The sequence below is a fragment of the Chionomys nivalis genome, chromosome 3 (assembly GCF_950005125.1).
Source record: "Chionomys nivalis chromosome 3, mChiNiv1.1, whole genome shotgun sequence".
Classification (NCBI taxonomy): domain Eukaryota; kingdom Metazoa; phylum Chordata; class Mammalia; order Rodentia; family Cricetidae; genus Chionomys; species Chionomys nivalis.
The window spans coordinates 98,631,185-98,658,652 of record NC_080088.1 but is presented as its reverse complement, the minus strand read 5'-3'; the positions used below and the strand labels follow the sequence as shown (position 1 = coordinate 98,658,652).

The window sequence follows — 27,468 nt, the reverse complement described above, 5'->3', positions numbered from 1 at the left end:
ACATTGAGAGCTTTCCCTCTGAAGTGTGAATGGCTATCATCAAGAAAACAAACATGAAAGGAAAAGGAAACAAACATGGGGCTGAGAACACGGAGAGAGAAGATTTGAATGCATTGTTGGTAGGTAAAATGGTACAGCCGCAACGGACCACAGAAGCAATGCCATATGGTCTGCCTGTAACACAGCTTCCTGGAGGAATCTAATTCAGCACACCACAGAGATACCTGCACACCCATGTGCACTGTGGTGTCGTTCACAACAGCCAAACCTCAGAAGCAGCTTAGGTGTCCATCAGCAAATGAACGGATAAAGAGTGTGGTCTACGTATGTTTCATTCAGTGGACAGAAGGATTACAGGGCTGGTGAGATGGTGCAGTGGGTACAGGAATATGTCTAAGCTGAGACCTGAATGAAATCCTGGAGGTTCACCTGGTGGAAGGAGAGAACTGACTCCTGAAAACTGTTCTCTGATCTTCATACACAGCCAGGGATTCATGCGCATGCATGCACGCACACACACGGCGCTCTCTGCCCTGCCTGGCTTTTTTACCCGAGCGCTGGGGATCTGAACTCAGGTTATAGCGCTTTTGCAGCAGACACTTTACTCTAGCCCCCTATCATAGGTTCTGATCGGACTTCATTCCCTTCAAGAGCCACTTACTTTGTGAACTGCTCCATGAAGCGGTCTCGGTGGCCCTGCAGGGTGTCAGCTGGAAGACCTGGAGGAAATCGACAGGAGCCTGTGAGTACGAGGGACACCAGGGGACAGGCAAGCCACATCAAGACCGAGGGAGGGGCCAGCCTAGCCACGCTGGCACTCCCTGCTAAGATGCCCTGAGATTTGGTAACTGAGAGAACCCCACAAGAGCAGCATGGGATGCGAGCCTCTGGCTCGGGTGGAATGGAGGCTCAGCCCCAGCGAAGCTGTGGCTTCCTCAAACTGCAGGACTGCTGAGGGCAAGTGGGAGCGGGCTTCGCTCTCAGGTGAGGGACTCATCCATTAGGGCGTGGTGAACGCTGTGACCCTGCACCAGCACAGGCCACTCAGGGCCAGCTCCTAGGGAGTTGCTTCTCTAAGACCATAGAAGGCTACATATTTCAACTATGAGTTAAAACTCAGTTTTCAATTTATTTTAAGAGGAGGAGGTCTTGCTATATGACCCAGGCTGGCCTTGAACTCATGAGCAGACTGCTTCGTGCTGGGCTCACAGGCACACCTGGCTTGATTATAGCTGGTACCACTTTTTAAACTGCACTTTGTCTTCACATGTGAATGCTCTTGTGCCACAGGGTGTGTGCAGGTCAGAGAACAGCCCTGGGGAGTTGGTTCTTTTTTCCTTGCATCATGTAGAAGACCCACAGCAGCAGGTTTTTGTTTGCTTTTTTTTTGTTTGTTTGTTTTTTGGATTTTCAAGACAGAATGTCTCTGTGAAGCTTTGGAGCCTATCCTGGAACTTGCTCTGCAGACCAGGCTGGCCTCGAACTCACAGAGATCCGCCTGCGTCTGCCTCCTGAGTGCTGGGATTAAAGGCATGAGCCACCAACACCTGGCTCACAGCAGCATCTTTTATTTTAAGTCCCCCACTCACTCAACCTCCTTCTCTTCTTATCTCTCCCCCTTTCTCGTTCTGGCGCAGAGTCTAGCTATGTTACTCAAGCTGACCTTGAACTCCTGGACTCAAGCCATCTTCCAGCCTCAGACTCTCTTGTACCAGGAACAACAAACCATGCCACCGTGCTGTGCTCTTTTTTTCTTTATTTGAGACAGCGTCTCACACTGTAGCCCTGACTGTTTTGGAACGTACTATGTAGCCTGGGCTGGCCATGAACTTGTGACAATCCTCCTGCCTCTGATTACAGATGTGTGCCAACAAGCCTTGTTTTTAACTGTTTTTGAATGAGTGATATAAACACAAAGGTCGTGTATAAATTATGATTACTGAAAGCGATGAAAGTGAGCCAGGCAGATGAAGAGCTGAAGGTCAGCCAGGACCACATATAGAGACCTTGTTTCAAAACACAAACCAAAAAAGATAAAATTAGGCAGAGGATAGAAATGGCATTTAATTTCTATTCCAAAACCCTGATCTCAGTTCTACTAGGAGAAAAAAACACCAGGAAAAAAGTCAAATTGAGGAAGATTCCACTTAAAAAAAAAAAAAAATTGACCAGAACTCAAAGCTGTTAAGGTCATCAAAAAGGAAATCTGACAAGCTGTCACAGCTACTGGGAGCCTGAGAAGAAGCAATGACTAAGTGTTACGGGATCCTGGGTGGGAGCTTAGAAGAGGAAATAGGGTAAGAACAGTGGACATATGAGTGAAGGGCTGGCTTTAGCTGAAAGTATGTTATAAAGGGCTGGGGTGTGGCTCAGTGGTAGAGCCCCTGCCTAGAATCCCCCAGTGAGGGGCTGGGGTGTGGCTCAGTGGTAGAGACTCTGCCTAGAATCCCCCAGGGAGGGGCTGAGCGCATGGCTCAGCAGTAACGTGCTTGCCTAGTACACACAAGACCCTGAGTTTCTTTACAGCACACACAAAGAGTATCAACACAGCTTCACTAACTAAGAAACTTCATGCTAATACATTAACAGTGAGGGTTGGGCTTGGTGGCACATGCCTGTAATCCCACTGTCTAGGAGAGGCACAAGGTAGGAGGGTTAGAAACTCAAGGTTATCCTGGACAACATTTTGAGTTCAAGGCCAACCTGGTACACATGAAATTCTTTCAAATAAATAAAACAAAAGAAATACATAAATAAGATGGGCAGTGGTGATGCACGCCTTTAATCGCAGCACTCAGGAGGCAGAGACAGGTGGATCTCTGTGAGTTCGAGGACAGCCTGGTCTATAGAGCAAGTTTCAGGGCAGGCTCCAAAGTTAAAGAGAAACCCTGTAGGAAAAACCAAAAACAAATTTAAAAAAAAAAGAAAAAAAGAAATATATAAATAAAAGTAAGTTTACTTGTATTTGAAGTTTATTTTTATTTAAGTATTTGCAAAAAATATTTATTTTTGTGCATATGAGTGTTGGACCTGCATGTATGTCTGTGTACCATGTGAGTGCAGTGCCTTCAGGAGTCCGGGGAAGATGCTGGATTCCCTGGAACTGGAGTTACAGACAGTGTGAGCCACCATGTGGGTGTTGAGAATCAAACCCACGCCCACTGGAAGAGCAGACAGTGCTCTTAACTGCTGAGCCATCTCTCTAGCCCCCAGCTCTATCTATTTTTTGACAAAGTTTCATGTAGTCCAGAAACCTGATTCTCCTGCCTCCACCTCCCCAAGATGAAGCATGCAGGTGTGGGCCATACGCCCCACGTGTGTGGTGCTGGGGAGGGAGTGCAGGATTTCACACGTGCTAGGCAAGTCTGCTCTGCCAACAGAGCTACACTCCCTGCCTGTAATTGATAATGTTTCTAAGCAACAGACTCTCCTTCTCTAGGGATTTGGTCCACCCTCTCTGCTTCCTGTAGGCACGCCCTGTGGCACCAAGCCTTTCCAAACCTGGAACAGCAAACTGCAGTCGCTATCGAGGGAAACGGCACCATCTGAATCAGAGTGACGTTGCTGCGCTTGTCTACTTTCAGATAACCAGACCTGGCTTTGTGAGGCAGGTCCAGGTAGAAGCACTTGCTGCCAGTCCTGAGGAGCTTAGTTTTGCCCCTGGGGCCATTGACAGAAGGAGAGAACCGATTCCTGCACATTGTCCTGTGACTTCATAAGTGTGTATGAGCACACATGTGCAACACACAAACATATAAATAAATGGAATAAAAAAAGGTTATTACTTGTAAGTCAACAGTTATGAAGTGTCCCTTATTTCATATGGGTGTGCGCGCACACACTTTAAGTTTAATTTTACCTTTTCCCCCTTGAGATAGGGATTTATTACGTCAAATGGGTGGACCATGGATTCACCACATAGCCCAGTTCACAATAAATTTCTCATCTTCTTCTAGAACCTCCAAAGTCTGGGATTCTAGGCATGCACCCCACACTCAGCCACTGTTCTGTGCGTCTAAAACAGACCCTTGTCCTTTCTGGGCTATAAAACCTGAACAGTACCCATTCATAGCTCCAAGTTTTTAGGTTTTCTACCAAGTTATGTGTGATCACCTTGGCATATGACAATGAGGGGCTGGGAAAATGGCTCAGTGGTAGAGAACTTTCCTAAACTTCTCCAGTGAGGATTTACTCTAGCTTTATCTGGGGAAATCTGCATTTAAAGACGGAGATTCTAAACTATACCAGAGACCTATCCAAGCTGGCTCAGGAGTAGCCTGCTTTAAATAAAAATACATAAAATTGATTGATTGTGCATGCGCGTGTGAGTACTTATGTGCATGTGTGAAGGTCAAAGGTCAACTTGTGCAGTAGGTTCTTTCCTTCCACCATGTGGGTTCTGGAACTAGAACTCAGGTCCCCAGACTTGAGAGCAAGTACCTTTTCCCCTGACCACCTTGCTAGGCCTCCTTAACCTCCCCCACCACCCCTGCCAGCCTGCCCATAGCCCCCCACCAGACCGGCCAAGCACTCCACATTTTTAACCAGGGCATCAAGGATAAGAACTTCTGCAAATCAGCAGCCCTCAAGTAATGCTTTTGACTAATGGTGCAGCAGGGATCTGCTGCTGAGAAAATTATAGCCCTTGGATCAGCTGTGATTAGTTTATTGTTTTATTTAAGAAAGTGTCTCACTATGTAAGCAAGGCTTGCCTGGAACTTAGTATGTAGCTCAAGCTGGTCTCACACTGGCAGAGATCCTTCTGCTGTTGTCTCCAAACCGCGGGGACTGTGGGCATGTGCCACCAGATCCAGCTATATTTAAATTTTCTGCACTGAGGGGATGGAACGCAGGACATTATGCCTGCTAGTTAAGATCTCAACAATTAAGCCATGCCCTCAGTTCCTCACTGGGGGACTCTAGGCAGGTGCTCTATCACTGAGCCACACCCCAGCCCCTCACTGGGGTATTTTAGGCAGGTGCTCTACCACTGGGCCACACCCCTAGCTCCTCAATGGGGATTCTAGCCAAATGCTACAAATATAACCTCAGCTATGGAGTTCCTGGCAAGTGTTCTATAACTGAGCTACACTAGCCCTGTAGCTGTTTTCTGTTTCTATTTCTCCAAAGAGAGTTCCATCTGTTACAGGGATTGTGTTTCTAGATGTTTGGAGGTCACTGTATTAGCTCATGTAGGTATGGGTCAGGTCAGTTATCCTCTATGTAGACCTAACAACACAAGATACTTTTGGTAACAGTGACACAGTAGAGCTGGATGTGGACAGAGAGAACCCTCTTAAGACACAGGACCGGAAGGTCAGGAGCTAGACTGGGGCAGTCTAAAGCTTGGGTTACTCCCTTCCATTCACGGATGACCAAAAGCCCCAGGCCCCTCCGACCAGAACAAACAGTACTGACCGAGTAGCCTGCATCACTCGGGGAACTGGCCAGGGCTGTGACCCTGTTCCCAGCCTGAAGCTCACAAGAAATGGTCGAGGCGGGCCTACTCACAGGAGTGGAGCTTGAAGAGCAGCTTGACAGTGTAGTCATAGAGGTGGCTGCAGTCCAGGATGACCTGGATCAGCGGTGCAAGGCGGCACTGGCCAGCTGTGGTCACGGACACAGAGCGGGACATGTCCAAGGAGTTGAACACTGTGGACGAAGATGGGGAGAGAGGCTGAAGTGAGGAAGAAATATCTGCAGTAGAGCAGAATCAGCCGTCTGACATATACCAAGACTTATTCTATGTTTCTGTCTTACTAAGATCGGAACCCAGGATTTTGTATTCTACTGTGGAATATTCCTTTACACTGTGTTTGAATATATGTCGCTGTGATTGGTTTAATAAAGAAGTTGACTGGCCAATAGCTGGACAGGTAGAGGTTAGGTGGGACTGGCAAACAAAAAGAGAACACTGGCAAGAAGAGGGAAGGAGTCTGAGGAGTCACAGAGAGAAGCAAGATGAACTTGCAGAGTTGAAAAAAGGTTCCGCCACATGGCAGAACATAGACGAGAAATAAGGGTGAATTTAAAATGTAAGAGCTAGTTTAGTAACAAGCCTGAGCTATTGGCTGAGCATTTATAATTAATAAATCTTTGTGTGGTTATTTGAGAACTGGCTGGCAGGATAGAAAAGTCCAACTACATTCTACTGTTGAGCCATACCTCCAGCCCCTCACTGAAGGACTCTAGGCAGGTGCTCTACCACTGACTCACAGAACCAGTTCCTTGCTGACATATTCTAAGGAAGTTCTCTACTGTTAGATGTGTCCACAGCCCCTCACTGGAGGATTTTAGCCCAGGGCTCTGCCCTTGAGCCACATCCCCAATTCCTCATTGGAGGAGTCTAGGCAAATGCTATGATCCTGAACTGTACCCTAGCAATTACTGTAATTTCACGTCAAGCTAGGACCTTGCTATGTAGCGCAGACAGGACTCTCATCTCAGCCTCCCATGGCCTGGGGGACAGGTGTGTGGCCTGTGATTGACAGGTGCATTAACTCATGTGATTCATTTAACCCTATGATACCCCGAGACAGGAAAGGGTATCCCCACCAGACAGGTAAGGACATGCATCCTAAGTCACTTGAAGGTGATCAGAAAGATAAGAAGTAGCTGTGCCCAGCCCACATGGCCATCGATGGGTAGAACAGGCACCTTTGCTCTTGATGGCCAGAAAGCTTGGTGTATTATGACTGGGTGAGAGAGACACTCTGCTTTGTACTGAACCCCATGAGAAGCATGGGAAAGAAGATTTACTGGTGACCCCTGAGATTTGCTCCAAGTCTGAGCAGAAACACTCAACACATTTTCTTCCTTTCTGGATTAAGGTCTCATGTAGCCCAGGGTGGACCCGAACTCAATAAGCAGCCAATGGGTGATCTTGTATTTCCGTTCTTCCTGCCTCCATCTCCTGAGTGCTGGAGAAGTGTGTACTACCATGCGTGGTTTGTACAGTGCCGGGGATTTGAACCCAGGACTTCATGCATGTCCGGCAAGCACTCTTCCAGTTGTGCTACAGCTTTTCCCTAAATTTCTTATTCCAGGTATCTACCCACATTTCGTCATTCTATACCCAGCTATTAGATGCCCGGCTATAGGCCATCATCTCACTCCCTGGCCAGGGTTGACTGTCTTCCTTGTATTGGCGGCCCACTGTCCCTGGATATGTAACATGCAACACAAGAGTTCTCTAATGTCCCCACATGTGTGGACCTGCCCATGGGTACATCTGCAGAAACCCTGTAAGTGTGTTTGTCTGGTGGCTGAGAAAGAGATAAAGTTACACACACATACGTGTACGCGCACACACACACAGAAACAGACAGGAAAAGATCCACCCAAATTGAACCACCCTAACTAAAGGTAGTTTTTCTTACATAAATTAAAAGCAACTGTCATTGCAAGGCAGCCGTCAGGGCCAACTGACTTCCACAGGCTGTCTGACAAGAAATCCCAGCCGCCTCCATCTCCTTCGGGGAATGACACTTGACCCCCAGTAGCAGCTACAGCAGTGTGACTGTGGGCAAGTCTCTTAGCCTGACTGGGCCTCTAGATGCTCTTCTGTGAAGCAATATGGCTGTGCTAACCCATGCACATGGCCTGACGAGAACAGTGAGGAGTCAAGAGTATCTACACTATGCTTTCCAGCTTTGGCTTTGTTAAGGGTAAGCATGTGTGTGTGCGCATGTGCACATATGGAGGTCAGAGGGTCAACCTTAGGTATCCTTAGCTGGGTTTCCACTCTATTTTATTATTTTTTTTTTGAGACACAGTTTTTCTGTGTAACAGCTCTGACTATCCCCACTTGTAGATCAGGCTGTAGATCAAACTCACGGAGATCCACCAACCATGCCTGTTTGGTTTGTTTGTTTGTTTTTTTGTTTTAAAACAGGGTTATCAGGGCTGGAGAAATGGCTCAGTGTTTAGAGTGCATACTGTTCTTTCAGAGGACCCAAGTTCAGTTCCCAGCACCCATATAAGGCAGGGTAGCTTACAACTGTCTGTACCTCTAGCTCCAGGGGACCTGATGCTTTCTTTGGCCCTTGCAAGCAACTGCACTCATGTATACATACTCTGACACAAACACGTGTGCATACATGATTTAAAAAAGAATCTGTGTACATGCTAACAAGCACTTTACCATTATGAATCGTATCCTTAGTTCAAGGCAGACTCCCCTACTGCAGTGTTTGTTTAACTATGCAAAGATGTGCTGCATTTGTTCATATTATGAACTATTTGCTTACCTATGTAAAGATGTGTTGCTGTTTTACCTTACCTGCCTAAGGCACCTGATTGGTCTAATAAAGAACTGAACAGCCCATTGGTATAGAAGAGACATCTGGGCAGGGAGAGTAAGTAGGATAGGAATTTGGCTTGGGAGAAGATAGAAAGAGACACCAGGGGCCACCCAGCCAGGCACCGAGGAAGCAGGAAAGTAGGACATATGGAATGAATGTAAGGTAAAAAGACCCAAAGCAAAATGTGGATGACTAGAAACAGGTTAAATTAAGTTAAAAGACCTGTGGGAGAAGCCTAAGCTAAGACCAAGCATTCATAATTAATAATAAGTCTCTGTGCCGAGCGGTGGTGGTGCACGCCTTTAATCCCAGCACTCGGGAGGCAGAGGCAGGCGGATCTCTGGGAGTTCGAGGCCAGCCTGGTCTACAAGAGCTAGTTCCAGGACAGAAACCAAAGCTACAGAGAAACCCTGTCTCGAAAAACCAAAAAAAAAAAAAAAATAATAATAATAAGTCTCCGTGTCTATATTTGGGAGCTAGTTGGTGGCCCAAAGAAAAATCTGACTGCACTCCTCTTCTGAGCAGAAAGCATTGCCAGTATAGCAGCTCAGCTCCAATCATGGACTGGCTGGAACCATGGCTGTCAGAACGGGTGAAAAAGCCTCTGAGAGCTTGGTAGCCAGGAGAGGGGGAGGCTCCTTGGGTCGAGCAGAGCAACTGGTCTCCCTGTCTCATGTGAAATAACTGACTTCAAGGCTGCGAGGAGAGCAAAGGCTGACGAGACAGCTCTGCTTCAAAGCCCTCTGCTAAGCATCGGTAACAAACGAAGGTTCATTTTGCTGAACGTGGCAGTGCAAGCCTGTAATTCCAATGCTCAGATGGTAGAGGCAGGATAGCTGCGAGTTCGAAGCCAACATGTGCTACAAAGGTTTTGTCTTTAACGAAACAAAAAGACCAACAAAAGGGCTGGGCCAGCAGAACAGATCAGGCTGGGAATCAGGAGAATGAATCCCAGAACAGCTTGGGTCAGCTAAGAGGGAAGAGACTCACCAGTTTGGAAGAGGTTCAGTTCGCACTCCAGGTAATCAAACATCTCCACTGTAAGCTGAAAACTGACACAAGAAGAAACAGAAATCAGGGGGCTGGAGAGATGGCTCAGTGGTTAAGAGCATTGCCTGCTCTTCCAAAGGTCCTGAGTTCAATTCCCAGCAACCACATGGTGGCTCACAACCATCTGTAATGAGGTCTGGTGCCCTCTTCTGGCCTGCAGGCATACATACTGACAGAATATTATATACATAATAAATAAATATTTTTTTAAAAAAAGAAGAAACAGAAATCAAAGTCTATAGGCCTGAGCCCCCATCCATGCCCAACTGAATGCTGAAGATGAAATCCATGACCTTGTATTTGCTAAGCAAGCTTGATAATGCTAAGCCACATCCGCATCCCTAGCACCTCACTGGGGTATTTTAGGCAAGTGTTTAGGTAAGAATTCTAACGCTGAACCACACCCTCAGTCACCAAAGCCAGGTTTTCATACACCTCCATGCTCTGTCCTGCTTCCCCACCCTTAGGATTCCCATGTGAGCTCAGGGGCAATCTTGCCAGTACAGGCATATGCTCCAGCTTCCTTCCAAGCATCTATCATGAACGTTATTTAAAGCCTAAGCCTCTCAAGCTTCCACCAGGGAAACGAGAGATGACAGGGCTTGGTCTGGGGTTAGTGGAGACTGGGACAGAGAAACCATGTTGAAATACACATGGGTAGGATTCCAGACAGAAACAGCACTAGCAGTAAGTGGCCTTGAGGCCAAGTCACCAGGAGGACTCATTCCTCACTCCAGCCCCTGTGTCGTAACTTCAAGCCCACTTACCATTTCCAGGAACAAAAAACCAAATCACAAAGGCTTACTTCCCTACGGGGTCTGGAGCCCGAGAGCCACTTACAAGTTGTTGACATCACTGTCTCCGGCCTCATCCAGCTGCCGGTCACTCATCTGGAGGTTGCCTGGGAACCTGGGATTCTGGAAGGAAGTTTGGGTGAAGGGAGATGATAGAAGGAAGCCCAAGACGCAGCGGGTGCAGACAAGTGGGTGGAGTGTTGACAAAGTCACTCAGGGCAGAGCGCTTGTGTGAGGGCACAACTTAGACATGGAGTGGTTCCCCTGCATGCACAAAGACCTGGGTTCGATCCTAGTACCTCAGGGGGAAAAAGGCCCCCTACAGCCCAATGAGACCAGTGCAAACACAGGCTGCCTATATTAAATACATGTAGCAGGTCCTATGTCAACTACACACTTTTGAGGGAGGCAGGATCAGTCTACATGACCTCACAAACACAGACCCCTTAAGGGCTCCCAAGAAAGACCACCCACTGTCTACTACCCATCATCGGAGCTGAAGGTCCTGCTCTTGCACGAGTCCTGGAACATTCTAAGCATGGCCTCCCAAGGTGCAATGAGACTCAGTGTGTGAGCATGTTCCCCAGACGATCGTCTGGGATCCCTGGGCAGTAGACACTCACTTATCACTGGTCATTTCTGATTCCCATTCAATCTCCTCAGCCTTGGCCTCTTACCAAAGCTACTACAGTGAGCTCATGGGAATCTAGGAGAGACAGGACCACGTTCTCGAGTGTTTTATTTGTTTTTTATTGTTTGTTTGCTTTGAGGCATGGTTGCTGTGGAGCAAGCTTTGTACAATTGGTTAATAAAGAGCTGACTGGCCTATAGTTGGGCAGGAAGAGATTAGGTGGGAAGTCAGACTAGGAGGATGCTGGGAAGAAGGGCGGAGTCTACCCAGTTGCCAGCCAGACACAGAGGAAGCAGGAAAGAGAACAAAATGAGCTAACAAGCCATGAGCCACTTGGTAGAACTTAGATAAGAAGTATGGGTTAATTTAAGTTGTAAGAGCTATTGGCGAGCATTTTTAACTAATATTGAGTCTCTATCGTGGTTATTCAGGACCTGGCAGGCGGGAAAGAAAAGTCCACGTACACAGGCTGACCTGAAACTCACCATGTAGCTAAGGACAACTTTGAACTTCTGATCCTCCTGCCTCTACCTCCTGAGTGCTGGAATTAGACATGCACACTATACTAGGTTTATGCAGTGCTGGCATGAAAACCAAGGCTTCATGCATGCTAGGTGAGTGCCTGCTCATTTAGCTACATCTCCTTCTGGATTCAAGCGATTCTCCTGCCTCAGCTGCGGAGTTAGTCAAAACACTATTGGACATGGAAACAGATCATAGAAAGATAGGTGGCCATGCATCATGAGCTTCTAAATTCCAGACTGAAAACCTGGATAAGGAGCTAGAACAAGGTGAGAACCCATTTATTTTTGCTTTATCACATGCTATTTATTTTATTTATTTTTGGCTTGTTTTGACCTGAATTTGATGCCTGGGACTACATGATAGAAAGGGAGAGTAAACTATTTTTCTCCCCTAATACTTTAATAAAGAATACATTTTATTTATTATTTTTATCTTCCAAATGATTTTTAAAAAAAGATTTATTTTTATTTTATGCATATGAGTGTTTTCCTGCAAGTATGTATATATACCATGTGTATGCGTGCTGCCCACAGAGTGTAGAAAAACAGCCTTGGAGCCCCTAGAACTGGTGTGACAGATGGCTGTGAGCTGCAGTGTGGGGTGGGTGCTGGGAATTGAACCCTACTCCCTTTGAAAAAATAGCCTGCGCTCTAAACCTGTCTTTCCAGCCCTGAAAGAACCGACTCTTCTAAGCTGTCCTCTCGCACTAACCCCCCAAATAAATAAAAATATAATTCAAAACAAAAAGCCAAGACAGGCTGGATTGGTGGCTCAGCAGTTAACAGCACTTGCTGGTCTTTCTGGCACAGGAGGTTCATTAAGTTCCTAGCACCCCATGGAAGCGCACAGCTGTCTGTCTATAACTCTGCTTCTAGAGGATCTGCGCCCTCTTCTGCACGCATATGGTGCACATACATATATGTAGACAATACATACAAACTATAAATAAATCTTAATTATATACATAAGTAAAGGTTTGCCACTTTCCTCAGGAAACACCACCCACTGGATGACTTGTTATCCTATTTGTGAAATGCAGAACAAATAACTCCGTGAAAGGTCACAGGTCAAAAGGTCACCTTGGGGTCCCTGATCACCACTGTTCTATCAGCTGACTTCCCCTTAGAGTTGGGCCACAGCACCCCCACTTCTTGAGGCTCCAGACTGTTCCCTAGAGTGATAATAAAGATCAAGTAGGGTCTGGAGGGAAGACTGGGGGATGGCTTGGAAGAGGGATGGGGCGAGGAGCAGGCGCCATCGAGAGGTGCTCACTTTGGTGTGGTACTCCATCCTTGTTCTCAGTAGTTTGAGGTAGATGCTGCACAGCTGTCCATACCCCTCGCTCAGGTGGCCCTTGGGGGAAGAAGAAAGCTGCATCAATACTGAGACAGTGTTTACCCTTCAGTCTTTTTCTCTGGCTACTGGTTGCTCAGTGGGTAAGAGCTCTTGATGCCAGGCCAGACAACCTGAGTCATGAGTCAACCCCTGGGATCCACGCGGTGAAGGGAGAGGACTGACTGCCACAGGCGAGTATGAGCGTTAAGTCACACACGTGCCCCCACCCCATCCCAACACACGTAATAAATATAATTAGGGTTAGAAAGATGTTCAGAGGATAAAGGAGTTTGCCACCACGCCTGACGACCCCAGGGTCCCACATGGTAGAAGAGAGACCCTGATTCCTGCAGCCATGCTTGGTGGCATGCATGTACCCCTCCCCTACACACACACACACAGACACACATGCACATACACAGACACACATATAAAAATGTAAAGGGTGTGCACCCCAGCACTCCCGCGGATATTCAAGTTCAGTTTCCTCCACCCAGTCCTGTGTTAAATCAGCGCTGGGAGGGAGACCCAGCAGACTCCCCTGGGGCCTTCCCAGAATTCCTAACCTCCAGCTGAGAGCTTAATTGAGATCAATCTCTGCAGAGGCAAACACAGGTTCTCTCTGGAGGAACCTGTCTTTGTTACTGACTTCAAAGAATTGTGTTCCCAGGAAAACCGAGTAGCTCCCAAAGGGGGTGGGGGAGAAGCACAAAAAGAAAATGTGAAGAATAACTAAAATTCACTAGAAATACCAGATGGCCAAGCAGATCTTTAAGGACAGATGATAGGATTAGGAAAGCAATATATGGCACGGGTCTCACTACTATAGCTAACTATTTTCCAGGCAGAAGACCTTGTAAAGACCTGGAGCGACGGCTCAGCTGCTGCTCACGGTGCTTGGGGACCTGAGTTCGGTTCCTCGCTCACAACTGCCTGTAACTCTAGCCCCAGCGAATGCGACACCCTCTTTTGGCCTACATCAGCACCCTGTGCGCACACAGACAAATAGAAATAAAAATATTCGTTAAAAAGCTATTGTAAAGGAAGTCAGGTGTGACTGTACATCTGCAAGCCCAGCACCAAGGAGGCTGAGGCAGTGAGACCCAATGAATCCATAAGAAAGCAAGGAATGAGATTAAAAAAAAAAAAAACAAGGGCTGGGGCTGCATCTTCAGCACTCAGAGTGAATGTGCAGTCCCAGTGCTGGGGAGGCAGAGACGGAGAATCCCCAGGGCTCACCGGACAGCCATCTCTACCTAATCGGTGAGCCACAAGTTCAGTGATTCAAGTTCCTGAATCAAAAAATGAGGTATAAGGACTGGAGAGATGGCTCAGTGGTTAAGAGCACTGGCTGCTCTTCCAGAGGTCCTGAGTTCAATTCCCAGCAACCACATGGTGGCTCACAACCATCTGTAATGAGATCTGGTGCCCTCCTCTGGCGTGCGGGCATACGTGGAGGCAGAATGTTGTATACATAATAAACAAATACATCTTTAAAATGAGGTATAAGGCTTGGTGTAGGGTGATGTCAGAAGCCTTTAATCCCAGCACTAGGGATGCAGAGGTGTGAGGATCTCAGTGAGGCAAGGCCAGCCTGGTCTCCACAGTAAGTTAGAGGACAGCCAGGGCTATATAGAGAGACCCTGCTTCAAAAACCTAAAGACCAAACAAAAACAAACCCAATAAGGTGAACAGCTACTGCAGAGCAATGCCGGGGCTGACTGTGTGTGTGTTCACATACAAATGCATATCCTACCACCTCCACCCCTCCTGTGTTCCCACCCCACCTTCCCACTGCATGCCTACAATCCCAACACTCAGGAGGCTAAAGTTCTAGGCTAGCCGGGGCTATGTATGGAGACCTCAAACAAATGATAAAACTTTAATTTTTTGATCTTATATTATTTGGTGTATAGGTGCATTGTGGGCATAGAGGTCTGTGTATGCATGTACGCGCATTGTGGGCATAGAGGTCTGTGTATGCATGTACACGTGTCTGAGGAGGCCGGAAGAGGTCATTGGATCTCTGGAGTTAGAAGTAGTTGTGGGTCACCACGTGGATGCTGGGAATTGAACTCTGGTCCTCAGGAAGAGCAGCCAGTGCTCTTAACTGCTAAGCCATCTCTCCAGCCCCAAAATAAAGAATTAAAAGTGCAAAGTATTGTGACCACAAAGGGCGCAAGCACAATGACAAGTCCCTGTGAGGGATCCTAATTTCATGACATGCAATTCATGTCCCTAAGACAAGCTCTGGGGACTTGGGATTTGCCTGTAGGAGACATCTTCGGCTCACCCCTCACTGGTGATGTGGTTTAGTTGGCAGGGTACCTGCTTCCCCCACCACTGTATAAACTGGACGTGGCCAAGCATGCCTGCAAGCCCAGCACACAGGAAGGGGAGACAGGAGGATCATGAGTTCTAGGTCAACCTTAGCGACATAGGGGCTAGCCTGGATTCTGTGAGACACTGTCTGAACCAAACCAAACCAAGAACAGGAGGTAACTTGTTACATCCCATGCTCTGGGTATGAGGATTAGGGGGTCCCCTGTGCACCCCCACACTCACCCACATCCTGCTCATGTCGCTCAATTCATTTTTGTATCTCAGAGAGTCTTTTAGCACCTAGAAAAGAAGAGAAGTACCATGAGAGGAGACATGGGTGGCCAGGAGAGTCTACCTGGGCTGAGGGGGGGATGGGCCCACCTCCTATGGGAAATCAAAGACCAGGGGTGTGGCAGCAGACAGCAGTCTCTTTTTCCACAGTGTGTGTGTGTGTGTGTGTGTGTGTGTGTGTGTGAATGGGTGCAAAGGGCCACAGATAAGAGGACAACTTTCAGAAATCAGTTCTCTCCTTCCACCATGGGCTCCTGGGATTATCTTGTTGGCCTGTCGATTGCTTTTGATAGGGGACAGGAGAGATAAACGTGGTGCTTCCATGTTCTATATTATAAAGACACGCACACTTCATACTGTTTAGTGTAATCAGTACATACACAATGTTGCTGGCTTCACACACTGTGTGTGACAGTGCCTCCTGGCCCAGGTGCTTCTGGCACAGGCTGACACCAGCAGACACTAACCTGACCAAGTTCATCAATAAACATTTGAGCCCAGACACCCACAGAACGAGAGAAAGGTGCAAGGGATGATAATGAGAGGCACAAATATCAGAAGTGGGATTTCTTGATCAGAAATATGGGGGATCACCCAAGCAAACGGGCAAGGCTGAACCCTAAAATGATTGACAACCTTTGTCTCCACCCCCTCCTCCCTATATAATCTGCTGGCTTAAGATGAGCTAGGAGACACGGTCTTCTCTAATTGCTGGCTCTCTGAATAAAATAGTTTTAAAGATTCAGTTCCTGGAGCAGGAGAGATGACTCTGCAGTTAAGGGTGTTTCTCAGATCCTGCAGAGAGCGCTTGTTTCCCAACACCCACACTGGGTGGCTCACAACATCCTGGAATTCCAGCTCCAGTGGATCTGACGCCCCCTTTTGGCCTCGTCAGGCACCTGGACACATGTGACATACACTCACATAGACACACGCATTTAAATAAAAATATATCTTTAAACCTCCGTTCCCGTCTTTGCTCGCTGGCACGGGGCCACGGGTTTCCCGTTCCCCGCATGAGCCGCTGGCCTCCCCGTTCCCCGCATGCGCCGCTGGCCTCTCCTGCTGCCCCAGGGACTCACGTTTGGATGTCCGTCGCGGAGGAGTTTGTGGAAGACGTGGCAGAACTTCCAGCATAGCATGGCGTTGCTGGACAGAGGCAGTCGATTAACCACGGACCAAAATGTCTGCGCCCCTTTCTCATGGTGGGTGCCCAGGATGCACGGTGAGAGGGGAGTCAGGGAAAGCAAGGGCCTGGTGCGTGGTGCTGGCAAGGAGGGTGGGGCGCCGCTCACCGCTGAGACCCCACAGTTCTACACGTATGCTCTGGCAGTTTGGAGGCTGAGGGTACTAAAATATCTTGTTCTCTATTTTATAACAGTTTCCCCGAAAAAGGAACTGTCTTTTTAAAAATATTACATTTTCATTTATTTATGTATTATAATTATGTGTGTGTGCATGTGTATGTGCGGGAACTCTTATGCCCAGGTACATGTGTAGAAAATGGGGGGGCAGCTTGTTGGAACCAGTTCCGTGTGGCGGTCTCGAGGACTGAACTCAGGTCCTCGGGCTTGACGGCAAGTTCCTTCACATTTGCTGAGTCATCTTACCGCCCCCTCCCGTCATTTTGAGACTGGGTCAACACTGAAGTACCCAGCTGTCCTGGAATTAGTTTGTTAATAGAGGATGACTGAACTTCTGATCCTCCTATCCACACCTCCAGACTTCTGGGATTACAGCTATACAGAACACACCTGGTTTATGCCAGGCTGGGGCTGGCTAGGACCGAGGACCCTGGGCATGTTAGGCAAGCAGCCTCCCAGCTGAGCCACACTCCCAGCCCCCTGCCCCCTCACTCGGTAGCCCAGGCTGGCCTCCAACTCATGACAATCCCCGTTTCATCCTCCCAGTGGCCGAGATTAGAGGTATGTGTCACCACTGTCCCCAGGAATGGAAGTGTGTTGAGAGGGACAGCCCCTCCAATCTGCACATGTGATTGGCCTTGGCTGGGTAGGGCTCTTGGGACCATTGCTACCATTTAAAACAATAATAACTTATTTATTTGTATTTTATGTCCATCGGTGTTTTGCCTGCATTTATGTCTGTGTGACGGTGTCGGATCCCTGGAATAGGAGTTGCAGACAGTTGTGAGCTGCCGTGTGTGTGTGTGCTGGGAATTGAACCTGGGTCCTTTGGAAGATCAGCCAGTGCTCCTAACCCCTGAGTCATCTCTCCAGCGCATGGCCACCACCTTAAACGGGGTTCCCTCTTTGACTTTTGTTGTGCCTGTGATCACTGTTCACGTGGATGCCATGCGTGTGTGGGCGTGAGCGGAGTGTGCCACAGTACATGTGTGGATGTTGGAGGGCAGCCGTGAAGACAGGCTTCCTTGGCCCACTGTGCTTTCTGAGAACCAGACAAGGGATGTCCGTCGTGACCAGTTTCTGCCAGCTGAGCTAGCTTAGGAGGCTTTCTCAGACATTATTAAAGTGAGGGAGAGAAGCTGGGCATGGTGACACACACCTACAATCCCAGTGGGATCGAGAGGCAGGAGTATCCCAATTTTGAGGCCAACTTGTAGGACCACAATGAGGCCCTTCTCACAACCACCACCATCAAAAATCATCAAAAAGTGGAGGCTGGAGAGAAGCTCAGCACAGAGAGTACAGCCATAGGCAGGGACATCGAGAGAGTCCAGAGCGGACATGACCAGACTGAGCTGGCCCGTCAGGGGAGAGGGGAGAATAGATGAGCTGAAAAGGCCAGGTCACCAAAACGGTGGGGTTGTATAGGGAAGGGCAGCCCAGAAGCTGGCTAGAGAAGTTTAGAGGTTTGCCAGCCAGGACTGTGTGACAGGCAGGGACTGAGGGATACTGGGAGAACCTGGTGGCCAGGTTGCTTTAGTATGTTAATGAACACCTCAATTAGTCATTTGTCCTGAGCTGAAGACTTAACTAACTAAATACAGAGAAAAGGTCTAGGTTGGAAGGCCTCCTGGGTCCCTGGGGCCTTGCCAGGCTTGGGTGTCTGAGACCAGTGCTCTCTGGGTCTGTAGTTAGACCGGAAGTGGCTTCCAATGGCAGCCTCCTGTCCCAGGCAAGGGTTACTCTTCCTGTTGGCAGGTGAGAAGCCTCCTCCTGACCTCAGTTCCCAATATTTGACACCCCCCTTCCAGGATCAGCCTCCCAAGGATCACATCCAAAAGGATATTCCTGGCATGCTTTTCCTTCACGGCCACTTCCTGCGTATTAATGGCTTTATTGACGCTGACAGTCTGCAAAAACAAGATGAGGGAGGGGAAAGGAGATGAAATAAATAAGCCTCTGAGAGTGGCTGAGACCCTCCCAACTTCCACTCCTTCCCTCCCCCCCTTCCTCCAATGACCCTTGGGGTTTCTGATTGCCCTTAGACCATCCAGGGCCCCTAGATCCTCTGCGGGTACCCAGCTTGGGGGCCGGAGGGGGAGCAGAGGTTGCGGGTACCCAGCTTGGGGGCCGGAGGGGGGCAGAGGTGGGCACTGCTCCCAGACCAGCTGTTCCAGGCTGTCCCAAGGGAACAGGCTTTGCTGCCTGGCATTGGCTGTGCCCAGCTGCTGCACCCGCCTGCTACTCGCTGGCTTGGCACAACAGCCTGGTAATTAAGGGGCCACACAAAGGAAGGCTTTTTCATCCCCAGGGAAACATTATTCCTCAGAGTACAAGAGGAAGAGATGCTGGTGTCGGGGAGCCACTGTGGCCTGAGACCAGCCAGCCATCCCTCTGCCATTTCTAAACCTTCCCACTGAGGGCTGGCAAGAGGGATCGGTGGGTAAAGGTGCTTGCACAGCAAGCCAGGCAATCGGGGTGCTCCTCCCAGGACCTCCAGGAAGATGGAAGGGGAGATCCCAATCCACAAGTTTTCGCCGACCTTCACGCAAGAGCTGTATAGCAAGTACTTTTCCCCCAAATAATAAACAAAACAAAACTCCCCTGGCCCTCCATCCACTCTTGGTCATCTTCCAACTCGAGGGCAAATCCTTTTTCCTTCCTTAATTACATGGAAAAATATGAAATTATTCCTTTCCTGTTGTTTTCAAAATCAAGATTCTGGTGCTAATTTTAACAGAGTTCCCAGACCCGTGAATAACGTGCACAAATGGCATCACATCATGGAAGCGAGTTTGTAGCTAGGATTTTTTAAAAGGTTTATTATTTTGTAAGACTATGTGTTTGTGTGTGGCTGGCTGCAGGTATGTGTATGTAAGTGCAGACACTAGGAGAGGCTGGGGTATTGGGGGTAGCGCTGTGAGCCGCCTGATGTGGGCACTGGGACCTGAACTCAGGCACTCTGCAAGAACAGTATGTGTGCTCTCAACCCCTGAGCCACCATCCAAGCCTCTGTTGTTTGACTTTTCTAAAAAGGTTTTAATTAGCCGGGCGGTGGTGGCGCACGCCTTTAATCCCAGCACTTGGGAGGCAGAGGCAGGCGGATCTCTGTGAGTTCGAGACCAGCCTGGTCTACAAGAGCTAGTTCCAGGACAGGCTCCAAAACCACAGAGAAACCCTGTTTATTTATATTGTGCGTTGCTGGGGGGGTGGGGGGATGGGGAAGGATGCCTGCCTGCCAAAATGCGCACACGTAGGTCAGAGGCCAACTTGTGGGAGTTGATTCTTTCCTTTCACCACGTGTGACCCTGGGATCAAACAGACCACAGGCTTGGTGCAGGCATCCACGATCACGGGCCCAATGCAAGCTCTGTTTAGCTGTCTGTCTGTTTATTTTGAGACACAGCTACTACCAACCACTGAGCCCTCATTCCCTGGATTATTCTGAAGCAAATCATTGCCACACTCTAGATCAAATCATTTTACCCGCCAATCACCTCTCTGAGTGCCAATGAGAAAGACTCAAGAGTTAGAACTAGATGAGGTTCCCACTGTGAGGGAGAGGATGGTAGCTGTAAGGACAATGCCACTGACGCACTGATGCTGGGGGCCCACAGAAGGTTCTTGAGCAGTACAGGGGCTTGCCATAAATGAGGTGGGTTTTTTCAGTGTTGTATTTAAGGGGTCACTGCCTCCAAGCCTGGGTCCAGCAAAACTGCGAAAGACCTGATCTAGCACTGGGTTTGGTGAAGAAGCTGGGTCTTTGTTGCTTTTCTCATTCCTAACAAAAGCCAAGGAGAAAAGGTAGCTTATGGCTCCTAGGCTGAGGGTTCAGTCCATCATGGTGGGGAAGGCATGGCAGCTGGAGCATGGGGCAGCTGGCCACACTGTATCCACAGGCAGGAAGCAGAGAGAGATGGATGCTGGCGCTCAGCTCTCTCCCCTCCTCAACCCCAGACAGGGTTTCTCTGTGTAGCCCTGGCTATCCTGGAACTCACTCTGTAGACCAGGCTGGCCTTGAACTCACAGAGATCCACCTGCCTCTGCCTCCCAAGTGTTGGGATAAAAGGCGTGTATGTCGCTACAGCGGCCACCACCACCCGGCAGCTCACTTTTTACACAGGTCAATGGGACGGTGCCACCCACATTTAGAGTGGGTTTTCCCATCTAAATTAACCTAATCCTGAAACTCCCTCATAGGCAGGTGTAATAGATACTAACTCCCGAGTCAGCAAGATGGCTCAGTGGGTTAGGTGTGCTTGCCACCAAGCCCCAGGCCTGCACTGTGGCAGTAACTCCCATCAACTGTTCTCCGACCGTCACACGTGTGTGCATGCACCGCACTCCCACCATACACGCACAATAAATAAACGTAAAAGCCATTTGGGGCACTTATAGGTTCCCCCTGACCTAGCTATTACCCGACGTCCTCTCCTGGAGCTGGGGGTGCTCACAGGAGCGCACTCAGTGTTACCAGTGTACCCGGTATACTTCCAGAAATATTCACCGGTGCGGAGGCCCCACCATGGCTCTCGGCTATAGCTCGGCTTCTGAGCCCACACCGCCTCTCAGGCCTCTGAGACACAAAGCGGGTCTGAGCTTTAACATTCTCCAGTTTTGGGTTTTGCTGAGACAGAGTCTCATTTATTCCAAGCTGGCCTTGAATTCACTATGTAGCAGAGAATGGCCTTGAACTTCTAATTTTCCTGCCTCTACCTCCTGAGCACTAGGATTGCCAGTGTGCTCCACCGTGCCCCATTTATTTGGTGCTTCAGATGAACGCATGGCCTCACACAGACTAGGCAAGTAAGCCACCAACTGAGCTGTATCCCCAGCTCCCCTCTCTACAGTTTTGAGACAGAAGTTCACTAGTCCAGGCTGGCTTTGAAGTCACAATCCTCAGGTCTTCTCAGGATTACAGATACGTGTCACCATGTCTGGTTCATGCTAGGCTCTTTGAAGCAAGTTGGCTGTGGCCAGGCTGGGAGGTGCTAGCCTGTCATCCCAGCTAGCGGAGGAAGCTCAAGCGCGAGGCTCCTACGTTCTAGGTGCACCTGGGCTACAGAGTGATTTAAGGCCATGCCAGGCAATATTAACATCCTGTCTCAAAAGAAGGGGGTGGGGGGCACCTCAGAGGCACCCAGAACCCTTGATAATTCTGGGGCAGAGGTTCCTGTTAAGACCAGTTTGCCCAGATGACGCCCTCATACTCCATCCAATCTCACACAAACTTCTATATCTATCTATATTGCAAAGACTACATCTTGGGGCTGGTGGAGATGGCTCAGCAGAAAAAAGTGTTTGTCGCTAAACCTGACGACCTGGGTTCAATCCCCAGAACCCAGACTAGACTCTTGCACATTGTCCTGTGAACCCCATATGCACGCCTTGGCAAGCTTCCACCTCTCATAAATAAGTAAATGTCACTTTAAAAGACCTAAAGGCTACATTTTTACCATTTTCTTACACTTGTCAAGCTACAGCCACGCAAGCATGAACCCCGAATTCAACCCTCAGCGCCCACATAAAATAAAGATGTGGTGCACATTCTCATAACTCCATCATCCCATCTGGAGAGTGTGATACAGAGGCAGAGACGGCGGATTCCTAAAATTCACTGGTCAGATGATCTCCGGGTTCAAGGGCAGATGCTGTCTGGAAAAAAATAAGACGGGGAACCACCAAGCAAGACACTTTAAGTTGACTTCTGTCTTCCACATGCACACATTACGAACACGTCTATACATTACACATACACATATGAACATGAACACATCACACACACAACACAGATCCAGAGTAGAGACTCTGGCTTCTCCTTCTATATGCCCCCACACCTAAGGCAGGGCAGGATGGGGGTCCCCAAGCCTCGACGCTACCTGTTCCCCCATACCACTCAGTTGCTGCCCAGACTCGGAGAGAAATCATTTGGTCTGAACGGATCTGGTTCTGCAGGCGGGTGCCTGTGTGAGCGGAGGGAGGGGGGACTCGCAGGGGCTTTGCGTCTCACCTCTGGAGGGGGGTCTAGGTTCGAGAACATCCTCTAAGAACACCCTGTTCTCTTTACTCCGCTGGAGTCACACGGGACCTAAGGCCAGCAGCGGCTCTCCTGAAAGAAGAGCATTGTCCAACACTTCCTGGCCCAGCTGGCCCTCGTGTCCCCAGCTGGTCCCCAAGAGCCAATTATCAGCAGGCATTGCGGAAGGGAGGCTTTCTCCACTTCTCTTCCTCCCTCTCTAGTCTCTCTATTTACAGGCTCCCTCTGGGCACACCAGCCTGGATGTAGCCAATAGGAAGCTTTTGGGTGTTGCTACTAGAGGGGGCAGTGGAGCCTGGGCTGGCTTGCGGGACTGACAGGGCATTGTCCAGTCACGCACACAGCTCTGGGCTGCAGCCCAGCCTTTGGGCTACCAAGGCCAAGCAAGCTTGCAAAGGTTAGCAGGGGTCAGCAGAGAGGATGTGCCTTGGGTTGGGATGCAGCCCTCAGGCAGGGGGCCAGAGGAAGACCAACTGCTGAGGCCAGAAAGAACACCCAAGAAAAGGGCAGGGAAGAGCGAGAGCAGAAAACAAAATAGAAGAAATGAAAAAAGCAGGAGCTGGTAGAGCACCTGCCTAGAATCTTCCAGTGAGGGGCTGGGGTGTGGCTCAGTGGTAGAGCCCCTGCCTAGAATCCCCCAGTGAGGGGCTTGGGTGTGGCTCAGTGGTAGAGCCCCTGCCTAGAATCCCCCAGTGAGGGGCTGGGGTGTGGCTCAGTGGTAGAGCCCCTGCCTAAAATCCCCCAGTGAGGGGCTGGGGTGTGGCTCAGTGGTAGAGCCCCTGCCTAAAATCCCCCAGTGAGGGGCGGGGGGAAGTCATAGCCCAGTAATAGAGTACTTGCCTAGAATCACCTGGTAGAGGACTGGGGGCTGGCTCAGTGGTACAGTGCCTGTTTTGCATACCAGAGACCCTCAGTTCAATTCTTATTACACAAAAATAAAAGAGGGACTGGAGAGATGGCTCAGTGGTCAAGAGCCTGGCTGCTCTTCCAGAGGACCCAAGGTCTGACTCCCAGTACCTACATGATGGCTCACAACTGTCTGGTTCCCTCCTCTGGTCTCTGCAGGCAGCAGGCGCACACATGGTGCACAGATACACATGTAGGCAAAACACCCGTATACATAAAAGAAAAAGAAAACTCGCTCGTGCTTCTTTTAATTTTTTGTGTTTCCTTTCTATTTCTTCTATTTCCTTTTCCATTTCCTTCCTTCCTTCCTTCCTTCCTTCCTTCCTTCCTTCCTTCCTTCCTTCCTTCCTTTTTCGAGACAGGGTTTCTCTGTGTATCTTTGGAGCCTGTCCTGATACTCACTCTGTAGACCAGCCTGGCCTTGAACTCACCTGCCTCTTCCCCTTCCTGTTCTTCCATTTCCCAGGCTTGCTCAGTAAACCCCAAGCAGGGCAAAACAGGAGCCAAGCTGGAGATGAAGAGGCAGTCAGTGTGAGCCATGGTAGTGGTATGCAGTGAGATGCTCCATAAGCAGGAAGCTTCCGTATAATCCTGTGGGATGGTATCACGTACATTCAGGGTGGCTCTTCCCCCATGCAATTAATCTAATCTAGACAGGCGGAAGCTCACCTCTAGGTGACAGAATTCGCCACTGTACCATCCATCTGGAAGAGGTACCGCCATTTCTCCATCATCTTTACACTCACCGCCTTGCCAAAGCCCATGGTCGCCTGTCGCCAAAGCCCATGGTCGCCTGCTGTGCTATAGAAATGTCCCCTACAGGGCTTATTGTGTAAGCTCTTGTTCCCAGCTGGTGGCACTGTTTGGGAAGGTCACAGAACCCTTAGGAGGTGGAGTCTCTCTGGAGGAAGAGGGTCAGTGGGGGCAGGCTTTGAGCCTCTATTGCTCTGGCCCACTTCCTGGGTGAGCAGCCGGGATTCTGCTCCCAACACGCCTTCCCTGCCTGCTGCCCTGGTATTTCCATACGTGAGAATAAATCCTTTCTCCTTTAAGTTGCTTTTGCTAAGAGTACTTTTTTGCTTGTTTGTTTTCAAGACAGGGTTTCTCTATGTAACAGTCCTGGCTATCCTGGAACTCACTTTGTAGACCAGGCTGGCCTTGAACTTGCTGAGATCTACCCGCCACTGCCTCCTAAGTGCTAGAGTACTTTAAAAAAAAAAAAAGCAACAGAAAAAGGAACCAATATGCCAAACAGCCCTCTTCCCCAGGCTAATCTGTCGGAACGCTGGTCCCCAGCTGATGAGGCTCTACTGGGAGATGCAGGAACACTGAAGAGGAGGTCTTCCTGGAGGAAGTGGGTCACTGGGTATCAGGGGTCAGACCTGCCTGAGGTAACGGCTGGCCCTGATTTCAACCTGAACTCTCTGCTTCCCAGCGTGCAGCAAGAGGAGTCCTGACCACAAGTTCCTGCCTCTGTCAACTCAGCCACGCCTTCGCCAACGAGGTGGACTGTGTCTTCTCCAACCGTGAACCGAAACAAATCAGTCCAACCCTTAGGTTCCATGTCAGGGATTTGGTGACCGTGACAGACAACTAAGGCACAGCCCACAGCAGATTTCCACACTGCTGGTGGTATACCATGCCAGGGCTTGGGGGTGGGGGTGGGGGAAGCATTCCAGATGGACCGTGCTGGGCTGCGTCTGCCCTCAAACCACTATGTTGCCCAACTGCTCTCCTCCCCTCTCCATGCCACGCCCACCCCATTTCCACAGCTGGCGGGAGCTCGGCTCCTCGCTCCCCTGGTAAGGACCCACAGCAGCTTCACATCCACAATCTCACCACACAAAGTGGGGGAGAGGGTTGAGATGTGCGGCACAGGAAGCTCTCGGGATCCAGCTGTATCGCCCATGGGGCTGATTCATCAGTGACCCGTCTGTCCCATGACTGAGGCAGGAAGTACTTGCTGCAAGCCCAGCAACGCCAATGCCCACTGCTTCTCCCTCCCAAACATCCTATGCCTTCCTAACTCTTATTCTAATTCCCTAAGAGGCACCCTTACCTCACGACCGTATTACTGTAGGACCTGAACTCTACCTCTGCCCCATAGAGTCAGCTCTCAATATCCCCTGGAACTTAACTCTGCTCCCCTCCTCCCTCATCTGGTCCAAGGAGGGGACACTGTACATGTCATACATTCTTTTACTTTTATCTTCGTCTTGACACAGAGTCTTGCTATGTAGTCCAGGCTAGCCTATAACCTGGTACATCACCAAGAGGGACCTTAAACTTTTGATCCTCCAAATGTCTCCACCTCCCGAGTACTGGGATTATAAATGTACCACCATGCTTGGTTTAATGCACTCTTCAGATCAAGCCAAGAGCTATGCATGCTGGGTAAGTGCTCTATCAACTGAACCACACCCCTAGCCCCATGATCTGGACCTCCTCCACTCCCACCCCTGCCAAAGTTTCTCTATATAACAGTCCTGACTGTCCTGGAACTTTCTCTGTAGATCAGGCTGGCCTCGAACTCAGAGAGATTCTCCTGCCTCTGCCTCCCGAGTGCTGGGATTAAAGGCGTGCGCTACCACTACCAGGCTGTTCTGGAATTCTTGATTCTCCTGCCTCAGACCCCTAGACTAGTTGGGGTTACAGGCATGTATCACCACACTGGATCCACAGGAGAACAATCCATACATAAGGAAAGAACTCGGCAAAAAAATGGCAGGAAGCAAGAAGGAAGAGTTTGGGCAAAGAGAGAGAAACATAAAGACAAGAGCCACGTGGAGAACAGAGATTCCCCCGACACCGACGCACCGACGAGCATATCTTGAATTTTTTTTTTCAATCAGCACAACTTTTCTTCATAGAAAGCAGGAATTGACACTGAGCGCAAATTAAGAGATTAATTATTCACTTTACAAAAGAGACTGGCATCACAGGCCTTTAAATAGCAATCCCCGTTAGTACATTTAAAATAGGGCTGCGTTTACAGAAGTGTGATTTACACGAAACCACATCTGTTACATAAAGCTCAGAAAAAGAGCTCCTCTCCCATGGAGCCTCTAACTATAGAGCCAACCCAGCAGACAGTCACCTGCCTTCCTGAAGCTACTCAGCCCCACCCTCACCCAACACTAAGATTAACCCCAACCTTAGTTAAGTCCTTAAGGGCCACTCTCTGTAGCCTCAGCTGTCCTGGAACTGGGTCTAGGCTAGGCTGGCCTTGAACTCAGAGACCCACTTGCCTCTGTCACCCCACACAATTCTTTAGCATGTGCTGAGTTTTGCTTTTTTGAGTTACAATCATGAAACATAGAACACTCTGGCTTGAACTTACTATGTAGCCCAGGCTAGTCCTAAAATAAGGATGGTTCCTCCTGCTTCAGTCTCCTGAGTATTGGAATGACAGGCATGTGTCACCATGCCTGACTATTCAAAGGTTTTGAGCACAGGGGTAACACAGTTGGGACTTGCTTTCCTTTAATTTTTGTTTTGTTTGAGATGTGACCTCACTTAGTCCAGGCTGGCCTTGAATTCAGGATGTAGTTCAGTAGTTCAGGGTGACCTTGAATTCCTGAGCTTCCTGCTTCCACCTCCAGAGGACTGGTATTACTGGCAGGGATCACTATACCTGGCTTTATGCAGTGCTAGGAACGAATCCAGAGCTTTTCCTATGCTAGGCAAACACTCTAACCGAGCCACATCCCTTAACTCTTCCTAGCCTGTAATAGATCCTGGGTTCAAGATTCAAGCTTAGGGGCTGGAGAGATGGCTCAGAGGTTAAGAGCATTGCCTGCTCTTCCAAAGATCATGAGTTCAATTCCCAGCAACCACATGGTGGCTCACAACCATCTGTAACTAGGTCTGCTGCCCTCTTCTGGTCTGCAAACACACACAGACAGAATAT

At 49.1% G+C, this 27,468-nt stretch overlaps 1 protein-coding gene across 4 annotated transcripts in view; it reads right to left on the bottom strand.

Annotated features, from left to right (window-relative positions):
* Positions 1-27,468, bottom strand: part of Hip1 (huntingtin interacting protein 1) — a 118,331-nt gene that overhangs the window by 30,954 nt on the left and 59,909 nt on the right. For 2 of the 4 annotated variants that reach the window (XM_057764122.1, XM_057764124.1), the window contains exons 2-9: positions 18,462-18,525; positions 16,334-16,476; positions 15,204-15,260; positions 12,576-12,656; positions 10,194-10,270; positions 9,294-9,355; positions 5,512-5,652; positions 662-719 (exon numbers count right to left, since the gene is read on the bottom strand). In XM_057764122.1, the coding sequence (XP_057620105.1) occupies positions 662-719; positions 5,512-5,652; positions 9,294-9,355; positions 10,194-10,270; positions 12,576-12,656; positions 15,204-15,260; positions 16,334-16,476; positions 18,462-18,525 (683 nt within the window). Of the gene's footprint in view, positions 1-661; positions 720-5,511; positions 5,653-9,293; positions 9,356-10,193; positions 10,271-12,575; positions 12,657-15,203; positions 15,261-16,333; positions 16,477-18,461; positions 18,526-22,494; positions 22,522-22,625; positions 22,697-27,468 lie in introns of those variants that run through there. The other 2 variants (XM_057764123.1, XM_057764125.1) reach the window with 2 other exon arrangements.